The sequence below is a fragment of the Ornithodoros turicata genome, chromosome 9 (genome assembly GCF_037126465.1).
Source record: "Ornithodoros turicata isolate Travis chromosome 9, ASM3712646v1, whole genome shotgun sequence".
NCBI classification, from domain to species: Eukaryota; Metazoa; Arthropoda; class Arachnida; order Ixodida; family Argasidae; genus Ornithodoros; species Ornithodoros turicata.
In genome coordinates this window covers 35,559,255-35,570,557 of record NC_088209.1, presented here as the reverse complement: position 1 = coordinate 35,570,557, position 11,303 = coordinate 35,559,255, and the positions used below count along the sequence as shown (strand labels likewise).

The 11,303-nt window shown below is 44.9% G+C and overlaps 1 protein-coding gene across 2 annotated transcripts; it reads left to right on the top strand.

The window, feature by feature from the left end:
• Positions 1 to 3,648: 3,648 nt before the first annotated feature.
• LOC135368768 (WD repeat and FYVE domain-containing protein 2-like) lies at positions 3,649 to 9,723 on the top strand. Of its 2 annotated transcripts, none has more exons than XM_064602276.1 (13): positions 3,649 to 3,784; positions 4,017 to 4,228; positions 4,546 to 4,613; positions 4,762 to 4,835; positions 4,919 to 4,973; positions 5,045 to 5,195; positions 5,351 to 5,463; positions 6,091 to 6,217; positions 6,510 to 6,615; positions 7,068 to 7,169; positions 7,346 to 7,476; positions 7,573 to 7,681; positions 8,703 to 9,723. In XM_064602276.1, the coding sequence occupies exons 2-13, from the start codon at positions 4,071 to 4,073 to the stop codon at positions 8,736 to 8,738; spliced, it is 1,230 nt and encodes a 409-aa protein (XP_064458346.1). In that variant the 5' UTR covers positions 3,649 to 3,784; positions 4,017 to 4,070; the 3' UTR covers positions 8,739 to 9,723. The 2 variants fall into 2 exon arrangements, with proteins under 2 accessions (XP_064458346.1, XP_064458347.1); XM_064602277.1 differs by lacking the exon at positions 3,649 to 3,784 and adding an exon at positions 3,801 to 3,925.
• The last annotated feature ends 1,580 nt before the right edge of the window (positions 9,724 to 11,303 follow it).

The following is an 11,303-nucleotide window of genomic DNA, read 5'->3' as shown; positions in this document are numbered from 1 at the left end:
ATAAGCGCAACTACTTTAGAGTGCCTTGTGATCTGTGAAGTGAGTGGTGATGTGTAGAGCTGGGATTAGCGGGACAAAAATATTACTAAAATCGGAACAAAAGCGGGACAGGAAACCTCGAAAAATCGGGACACTTTCTGGGTCATCGTACCCATCTCTGAGTATGTCAAAACTGCTTTTATTAGCTTTAGATTATTTTAACTTGTTTTGCATCACCGCAGCCGACGGTCAACGGAAAAGAAGAAGACAGAAGGAGGCAGAGAAGAAGACGAGAGAAAAAACGGAGGGGGGGATATGTTTATTGAAGAAGAAAAAGCGAGGAAAGCCTAGTCAGGTGTAGACCGACTTGCTATTCCTTCAATAAAAAAAGCGGAGGGTTTTGTGATACAGCCACAGCGATTTCCCGCGACCTTCCCTACCGCTATAAAAAAATAAAAAATAAAAAAAAAGCCTTCTGGCACATACTGAGAGAATGTAATGTCACTCGTATCGTACATGACATGGACGTGCGATCATTCCAGGGATATGTACCAAAACTATATAATTGTATGCCAAATTAAAGGGCAAGTATTCGTGTCCGATGTATGCAAAATGCGAAAAACGGAGAATGGTGCTTTGCGGCCACACTAAAAGTAACACATCTACACAAGTAGCGGAAAAGTACGTACCCTTTTACCGTGTAGAAGGACGCTTCGAGACCGCACAAAAGGAGCACGGAAAATGTGATCTTTGTCATATATGTTACGTCTTTACCGTCGGCATGAATTATAAAATATGCGCAACAATTGCACTAAACAAAGCCCACAACGGCAATGCTGTGCTGCACCTTATGTGAGTTATTTAGCAGACAATCGTCGGGCGCGATTCGCACCGGGACTTCTTCCATGCCAGCAAGTCAATCGACGGAAAATCGCGTCATCCTGCGCAGATACAAGATTGGGTTGTAGTAGCAAAGGCACGTGCGGCACTTCTAACCCAAGCAGAACAACATACTGAAACATCAGGCGCATGCCCATGGGGGGCGGGGGGGGGGGCGTATTTGGCAGGCACCTTTCAGGTGAACTTCCTTACGCGGAACTGGACAAGAAAGAGAACAACCTGGAACTACCAATCCACTCCCATGACGCCGCGATTTCGACACGTTGTTCATTGTGCTGCTTGCCGCATATAGCTCCGAGATCGAACGGTGTCGGCGCGCTGCGGAGCAACGATGAACTACCGTAGTGTGGATAGCTTCCTCGCGTCGTCTGCCTACGCACGTTTATTCCGCGTTCAGTGCAGTTCGCGGAGCATTGGGAAACCGAACAGTATCGTACCATCGTGGCACAAGTGATCTTTCGGTGAACATACACAAGTATTAGGGAAAAGAACAAACTCCTAACATCGGCCGGCGTGTTATCCACACTAGAAAGGTGACGGTGTCGCTCCCTATAGGTCGATCTCGCAGCGAGCACAGTAGACGCGCGTTCCAAGTGCCGCGGTAGCAACGTCACTGGGATGCCGTCTGCTTCAGCCAATCAAAGCAGATGATTTCAAAAGAGCCTCTCTGTGGCTACCTATGGCTGCCCATGCAGATGATGGCGGCTCCTCTCTAGAGCTAGAGACCTGTTTCTGCGGGCTAGGTGGCGCGACTGAGCAGCTACGTCAGCGCTCCAAAATATGCAACGCGCGGTAGTTTTGCAGACGACGTGGCACTTTCAAATACATGGTCTGGGGTTGTTCGCACTTGGCAAGGTGCACCGCTTTTCCTGTGAATTTCCTACAGGTTTTGTAGCTTCCCTTGGCGCCAATACCTCTTGAAAGACCACGCAGAACCCGCTGACGAAACTTCCTACTGTTTGGATCCCTGGCCGCTTGGGCCCGAAACGGCGCTGTGCAAACTTTGCTGCAACAGCGTTGGCTGCGGTCGTCAACGGGGCACTAGAGTGCAAAAAACTTGTCATCGCAGAATTCAATGACACCATTTCCCTGACGTCTCTCTCTCCAATCAGCACATCCTGGCACATCAAAGTCGTGTGATACGTTCCCTCAATGTTCCCAAATGTTCAGCAAACGCTCCTGGAACGCACGCCATGTTCACAAAAGGCAGCAAGCATTATGCCGCTGCGGCAATGGAATCACCCAGGCGTGTATTGCGCATTCAAGAATGAGAAACCTACCGTAAGATCCTTTACTTTCAGAATTGTATGCCCAAAAAGCAAATGAATTAACTCTATTGTGGTTATATACAGATGGATTCTCGGCGCGCTTCAGGTGATATACCACACCCATGACTTGTGTCCGCCTTATTCGTCGCTTCAGACAGTACACGCTTACTTGTATCTATTAATGAAGTACTAATTATGAAGTATGACCAAGTCGCTTCGAAGGCTCTTCACGTTCACGTATACTGAACCAGATTGACAATACCCATAATACCTACATGGTAGCGATTTCAACAATAAAGTGCAGAGATGCGTAGTTCAAATCCGCCGTCGTCTGGCTTTTTCGACGACTGCCATATTTCAGTAAAGCAGTAGCTTGTCAGACAATAATATTTATCTCCTAACTGCACATCCTCTAAACAAAGGTAGCTTTCTGCATGATGGGAAAAGCCTGAGCATGAGAACATAAGTAAGACTGATACGATGACAAGATGATATATTCTCACCGCAGAACTTGCCAGTACTTGTGCTATTTTATCTCGCACTATATTCTTCCTTTCGTGGAGTGGAATTGTTTTTTTAAAATCCGTGTTAGCGCTGCGAAGCAACTGTGGCTATGAGCAGCGTATAGATGTGAACAGATAGAGAGAGGACAGCAGGAAGAAGTGGGGGACAGGGGAGGGGGTTAGTATGCGTCCTGGGCCGACTTCAGGGGGACCTGTGCCGACATCCGTATGGAAAGTCTTCGGAAAACCCGGAGAAAATTAACCTCAGACAGCACAGCCGGGTGGTAGGATTTGAACCCACCAACCTCCCAGTCTGCAACACGACCTTTGCTACCACCAACGAGCGGCCATGTTGCTGCACGGTAGTGGAAGCGTGGAACGACCCATTGAGGATCACTCAAAAACAGAGGTGCAGAGAAGAACTAACTCGGAGATGGAACGTAGGGGTCCGAACCTCCCCTCAATTCCAGACTTGAACATAGGGTTCAGTCGATCAATCCCAGCATGCACGTGGCACCTGTCCACAGCGGATCCCCCCCCCCCCCCCGCGGGAAAATCCTAGATCCGCCCCTGATACTAACCCCCCTGTCAAAATACACGGGGAGTGGTCACACATTCGTGTCATTTCGTCTCTGTGGTTGAAGGGACAGTCCCATGTCTCTGATGCCTCATTGCGTTGCCTCCGAGGCATCAGCACTTCCCCGGAAGGAGTAACAGTTATATTTCTCTAGGCTTGAAAGCGCGTATGCGCTCGTGTTCGTTTCCTAAAATCAGTAGTAGCGGCAACTGCAATGTAGAAGAAGAAAAGAAAAAGTAACACATATTATGGGACGCCATACACACATTTATGCTTTCTGTAGATAGATTTCTGTATGATTTCTATGGTAGACACAGGAACGGAAACATTCGCCGTCGGCGGCGCACCGGCAGACGGAAACTCCGGCGGCGGCAGCGAGCAGAAAACGCTCGGCGGCACAGCACAGCCGCTCTAGTGCTCTCTAGTCTGAATGCATTTGCGCAAAGCGCCGCGTGAGGCAGCATGTAAACTTTCTCTGTTGAGTTTGCCAGCTGACTGTCGTGTTCGTCAAGTTTCAACGGATAATGCGTTGTCAGATCTCGTATTAATGAACAAAGGTACGATCATTCACTGGCTTTCTGTCGCTGCATCTCAGAATCTCCGACTTAAAACATTCAGACAATCGACAACCGAGGTTGGCATGACGCCCATCCTTGGAAAATTTAGGCTTACTGCAGTTAGTTTTGCAGAGTGTTTACGTACCTATAACATTTGCAAGTTAGTCAACGCACAAAAGATAAAGGAACCTCAGCAACGGTGTGTAATCGGACACACACACTCTCTCTGCAGGTCGATGAGATTCCCCAGTACATTGCAGTGGGTCTGAAGCTCGCTGGTTTACTCATGGCAGCAGAAATAAAACCAGTCGGTGGGTCTGGTGCTCACGTTGGAAACACGAAAAAGCCTCAGCTCGTCAACAAGTTGGAAGGCCATAATGACGCAGTTAACATGGCCGTCATAATTTCGGGAGAAGATGGAGTTATTAGTATTAGCGACGACAGGTAATGACGACTGTCATGTGATTTCATTGCTCTCGATAAGGGTTTGCATTACCTTTTTATGGCGGCACGGTAGGAGATTAGTAGGTCAATATTTACACTCAAGGACACTTGCGTAGCTATACACGGGTTGTGTGTCGCTACGTGTTAGTGTAACGCAAAGAAGCCGCAGTGTCGTTGAAAACAAACAGGAGCGTAGCATTAAAGATAAATATAACTGTTGTACACTGAACCAGATACTCTAAGCCGCTCACTCAGCAATGTATAAAAAAAACGACTCTCTTCTGTGCACTGAAATTATCTTATCTGTTTGCACACAGAACTGTTAGGGTATGGCTCAGGAGAGATACAGGACAATACTGGCCAAGCATCTGTCACACTATGCCTTGTAAGATATCAACATTTTTCCGCTAATTGTAAGAGTAAAACTGATAAGAGAACATTCTCATCATGGAGCTTATTCATATTATTTCACCTGCACTCTTCTTTTTTAGTAATGAGGAGTGTTGTGTAACTCGCAATTATCTGCATTTTAGCACCAGCGTCTTCAATGGACTACAACTCAGAAACCCGTCGTTTGTTCATAGGAATGGATAACGGATCTATATCAGTAAGGACATTGTAATCTGTCGGTAACTTGCTGTGCACCACGTATTAGGCCTGCTTGTGATGTATATACTTCTTCCCTATAAGGAATTCCAGGTGGCAGATGACTTTAACAAAATGACACACCAAAGAAATTACTTAGGTAAGATATGAGTACGGTGGTCATCGTTTCAGAAACATAAGCAAATTACTAACTGTCCTCTTCGCCCGCAGCACATCAAGGACGAGTAGTAGGCATAGTGTTCTCTATCATAGCAGAATGGGTGCTAAGTGTAGGAAGAGACAAGTATTTTCTGTGGCACTGCTCGGAGACTGGAAGGAAGCTCGGAGGATACCAAGGCAGCGCCTGGTGTACTGCAGTTCAGTATCCTTTGACGTGAGCATAGTGCAACTGGTCTGTAGTCCAATAGTCAGCTCACATCCTGTCTGGTTGTGGCGAGTTCCGAATGATCAAGTCGAGGCACTGTTCGTGGACACGTAAAAGTTTGGAAGAAGCTTATGCGCCTTCACCTATCCCAGATTTGATTCACAGTCAAAGCATGCTTTCATCGGTGACTACTCTGGTCAAATCACCATGTTGAAAATTGATGAATCTGGATACAAGCCAGTAACTACACTGAAGGGACATTCAGGTGTGTACATTTGCACGTGACAACGTATATATTTCTCGTCGGTGGCTAAGCGAATGTTGTTCAGCTCCCTGGCAAAATATCGCGAAAAGTGTTATCGTTCTAACAGTGGTAGTGACATGTCTTATTCAACCGCTTTAACATTTTTTTTACCAAGAAAAAAATTGAACGGACTTGACAAGGTATCCCAGTGGTGCCTAGCAGAGAGTCGTAACCGAACTGGAGCCATTAGTAACCGTTATTTTTAGCTGAACTGGAACATAACCACTAAAAAAAAATTTGGATGGTGCATAAAGGACTAAATTTACTCTGGGTATTTACTTTCTGGGTATGCCATTGAAGGACGTTGATCCTCTTACACACTTGGCTGTTGTTATTACGAGCGATCTAAAATGGCGTTAGCCATATTGATAAGGCGCGCAAAGCTACTTGACGGCTTTAGATGTTACAGTTAAAGTTTTGCTATGGAGCAGCGAAAGGAATTAACAGGCAGCATATAGGTTGTTACTTAGAACTTGCTGTTGGAATATGCATCTGGAATCCCTACATTTGCACGTTATCAAAAGAAAGAAAGAAGAGACAGAAAATACAAAGGGTCGTCGCCCAGTTACATTGCATACAATCTTTCAGGAAGCATCCGATGCCTGACGTGGGACCCTGAGCGAAAGTTGTTGTTTTCTGGTGGATTTGACCAGATGGTTATTGTGTGGGACATTGGTGGGAAACAAGGAACAGCCTACGAGTTACAGGGACACCAGTAAGTTAGTCACCTCTTCAATGTGGCACTGACATTGTGAAAGGCCCATCCATGAGTGTCATCTCAAAGTTGTTTGATTTACCTTCCAATTTTCATGTTTATATCGTGTGTAATTATTTTTGTAAGCAATGATTATGCACCATACTGTTCTGCTATAACAATGTTGCAATGGGACAACCCTCATTTTGTCCTATTTTATCCGCATGCTTTGTTATAATTTCTAAAATGCTTTTAAGTGTTACGCGTTTCGGCCGTGAAACTGCGAACATCTGAATCACATTTTTCATTACAGTAACAAAGTTACTGCCTTGTGCTACAACGGGCCGTGTAAAACACTGATATCTGGTAGCGAGGACTGCACTATGGTCTTCTGGGATATGACTACCAAAAGGGTAGAGGTAAGCAATGCTGCGTTTACTGAACTTTGCATAATGAAGTACATGTGTATGTGGGACCATCAAATGCAGAAGGCATTTCAGTTTCACCTTGACATCCACGAGTGATCGTGTTCACTCAGGCAGGTGCATGAGCTTGCTCATCATTCCGCGTATGAGCATGTCTCGTATTTGCTCCCGTATAAGACACACATTTTATATCCAAAAACCTCGCTCCATTGAGGGTCTGTTTTCAATACGCGGGGGAAAATACGTCAAATACGTGAGCAAACACAGTAACCCAAATAGACTTGGGTTAAAGCTGGACCGATGCTGCCGTATGTGTTCTTATGATGTCTGAACAAATCTTGCTCATAGCATTTTATCTTGTAACAAAAGTTTTTGGCCTTCGGAGGCCTTTTTCCATAGATGTAATGAGTGAAATAAAATGGTGTTTCATATTTTTTTTAAAATAGACTCCTGAATGGGGGGAAAGCGACACATGCCAGAGGTGTTCTCGTCCTTTCTTCTGGAATATCAAAGCAATGATTGACCTGAAGACCATTGGAATACGACAGGTAAAGTGTGAACCCATGGAAGCCTGATACTTTTTTTTTTACGTAGAATTTACGTTCTTCCAATCTTTTGTTTGGGTGGCACTTAAAAATTGCGGGTCTGTGTAGGGATAAATTAGCTAACTTAATGTAATTAATCGTTCATTTCTAATTGTCTGTTTTTGCAACATTTGTTACAGCATCATTGCAGAAAATGTGGGAGAGCAGTGTGTGACAAATGCAGCTCTAACAAAACCTGCATTCCGATCATGGGCTACGAGTTTGATGTCAGGGTCTGTGACGAGTGCCATGTTGTCATTACTGATGACGAGTAAGCCATTTTCAACTAACCACATGTGTTTTCCCGTTGTTGCCGGGCTTTGACGTCCCCCGAATTTGTTTCATTGCGAACCAATTGTCCATGCAGCCGAGTGTCTATGGCGACATTCCACGATTCGCGCCATTCCATTGTGCACATGGACTTGGACGTCACACGGGGCCAGCTGCTAACAACGGGCTCCGATAGAATTATCAAGGTAAGATTAACCTTGTGATAGGGTCTAAAAGAAGCCCTTACGTTACAACATTTTTTATACTCTTACATCATATAAAGCAAAATACCAGATACGGTTGACTGCTTCATGGGAATGGTGAGGCTGGAATTCAGTGCGCCTCTATATCCGATATAGTCTGTGCATCTAATCTATTCACTGTGTGCTCACAGCAGTGACATCCTTAAGGAATGTTCTGGTTGGAAAAAAAAGGGCTCAAGGGGAGAAGTTCTGTGTGTTCTGAGTGTTGTGCACTGCACACATAGCAGACGGCACCTGTCGTCTGCTGTGGAACATCTTGCGGCTAAGCCGTGGGATATTTCTCATGTTTAGAAGAGCATGACAGAAGACGATATGTGGCGGCAGAAAATATTAACGTCTCGCACATCTTCCACCGCAGTATTCTGGGGAATGTCGCTCATGTGAATATACGGTTGTTGTCATCTCCGGGAATATTCCCCCGAGCGTCTTTCTTAAGCTTGTATCGTTGTCTGTTTTCTACTGCTTGGTATCATGAAGAGAGTTCCCATCAGCACTCCTCAGAATATGCACGAACCAAACCCTCTCCTAATGAAGCAGCAACTGAGCTGGTTGGTACGCATACGTATTGTGACAACGAAAACAAGAGGCACAAGATACTGGACATGTCACAAACATGCAACACGTCAAGTGTTTGCGTTGTCTCTTGAGTTACGTGTACTCTTCCATTGCTCACAGCCTCATGTATTTGTGACAATAATGAAACTCTCGCTACTTTTACTGGAATTCGCCGTTTTAGTGACTTGGGACAAGTAAAATACTTGTACAGTACACAGAAGGTATAATGGCACAGCTATGCAGGACATTATAGGCTATACCGTAGCGGAACACGGTCATTAAAAAAAATCTGTTCAACTAAAACTTTTCTTACTATGTGTTAGTCGATGCTTGCTGTTGGGACTGTTGCACATCATGATAGAGAGAGATAAGAAAAACCTCCACAGCTAATGAAATTTAACACTTTCAGATATGGGACATCAGCCACATGACGGATCAGTACTGATAAGAGCCGCACTTACTGCCAGACACCGCGGATCCTTACAGTTTTTCCTTGCACACACACGAAACCTGTATTCCAGTGTACCGCCATGCATTGTGTGCATTGTTGCGATCCATCTACGTTTGACGTGTGGCAGTCTTTCAACACGTTTCCTATAGAAGTGAACAGTAGTGGGTTCCACCACTGATGTTGGAATGTGGGCTTTGCAAACGCTGTTAATTTTAACTCGAACTCAGCAGACATTGTAACTCTGTATTATATCTGTGCTTTGAACAGTACATTTTCTCCTAATATATTTTGTTGGTGTGACAGCATACATATTTATAAATGAATCCTAGGCCATCAGAAAGTCAACGTTTTTAGTAACCTGTGAGAGAAGGGGAGCAAGGGATATGTAACACACAAAAAAAAAAAAGTATGCTGGGAATTTACTTTTCGCATAAACATGGCCTTGACATGTTCATAACACGTTTCGAGATTTTGCACGGACGTACAGTTGAGCTCTGTTTGTAGATATACTATTTTTAAGTACTACATGTGCGAGTGTTTTGTTTCAAAAGACTAATGTACTAACCTTCTGAATCAAAGTATCGTTGCTGTACATGCTTTCTTGCTTTGTTCGTCTTGAGTGCAGGACATTGTGGTCAGTGTCCTTTATGGTGCGAACCTGCTGAAGCGATGCACAAGTTTTTTTTTTTTTTCTTGTTGACAGTACTAATGGGTTCACGCACATATAAATACACAATGTTTGATACATAAACTATATTTCATAAGTGAAGCCTGTACCGTAGTAATGTTGCTGGTGCTTAAAACAGGTTCAGAAGGTGACACTGTTTTGGGGGTTGAGGCTGCCGTCACAGCTCGGCACATGACAAATTCTTTCAGAATTTGGCTCTTTGCAGAACTGTAAATCATGTTTCGTAAGTGATAAAACATGTTAAACCCAGCTTAGGAGCGGTATGTATTCCAATAAATGCCTTCCGTTTCAGAGCCGGTCTCTTGCAGAGGCTAGGAAGGAAAAACTGCATGTTTCCACGATAAAACGCATTTCAGATGCGAGTCATGGGCAGAGAGCATGTAAGATATATAGTTCACTGAGGTACAAATTTGAGGTAGTTGGTATAAGCTTGGAAAGCTGATGCTAGCAACGCACGAAAAACAGGAGCCGCACAATACAACTGTTGCGCTCGGAACTAGTGAAAACATTTGTGGCGAGATGATCTGCAAGATCGAGGCAAGATAATCTGTTTCACAGTTTGACAAGAGGCGAGGTGTGCTCCAACGGCACTGCCTCATGAATCTCAACCACGACCATGTCATAATCGGGAACCCCTATGAGGAGCCCATCCGCACGATCTGCTAGGGGCGCTACTCATTGGCCCGCGACATCTACATCATGATTGGACAGAGGAAATTTGAATTTCGAATGCGCAGAGGCGGACGTACGACTACCGTAGCAGACGACAGCAATGTCTCCTATGAAAATGTGTAGAATGATGATAATCAACTTTAGAAAGAAGCATCTCCCGTGGAACATCCACCGCTTGTGCAAAAATACTAAGGTAAGCTGAAGTACAAAGTATTGCAGAAATTGAGTAAGCAGTAACGAGGCCGATGAGTAGCGCCACCACTTGCTTCTAAATGCGGTGCTGGGAAGGGGTCCATATGACATGGTCGTTATGATCTAGTAGGTCGTGATCTCAACCATTCTAGTGGTCAGAGTAGTAGTAATAGTAATTGTGCACTTGGCTATACATGTCGTTATACGCTGAGATGCCTAGTGAGATGGCGGGTAGGTATCAATCAATCAATAAACTAAGGCCAAAAATGACCGGGGTCTATGGTGAGCAATGGGATAAAGTAGCAGTATTGCCTCTGCTGATGAAATACCTCAATGATCATCAGAAAATAATGTAAACATTTTTGCGCTCGCATTTGAGCAGGTTTATAACGGCGTTCTGGCCAGGTGCAACGTGTCCTAGAAAGTGAACCCTGCGATACGCTTCAGTGACTAAAATGTCTCGGCTCTACAATGAATTAGTTTGCGCCTCGTACAAACATACCTATTAACATCACCAAAAAACGAATATTCTACTCATTGACTGCATACTTTCGTGCTACCAACATATTACGTGAGGTCTCGACTTCCAGCACAACCTGCCGTTCGAACTTGTATGGCGTCATATACGCATCTCTCAGCAGTACTTTGCATCACATTTGTCACGGGTACCACGTGGAGCCACACCACACATTGCAGGAGAAAAACAATGAAAACGAACGCAACATTTACACCCAATTTCACCGACATTCGTGAAGAGAGGTGCGCGCGGGTAAGTAAATTAATACCCGCACCCGCAGGTATACCTCCTGCGCTACCCGTGGACACAGCGCGGGTACACCCACATTTTACCAGCAGCGACACTGAATCTCTACCCGCAGGTTGCTAAAACTGTGCAGGTAACCATGTGTATACGCACACCCGATGTATGCTCAGCTCTACGCACGAACTGCCACACCTCGACAGAGTAAAGGCAAGTGAGGAGTGTGTAAAATGTAATCGGCAAGTTT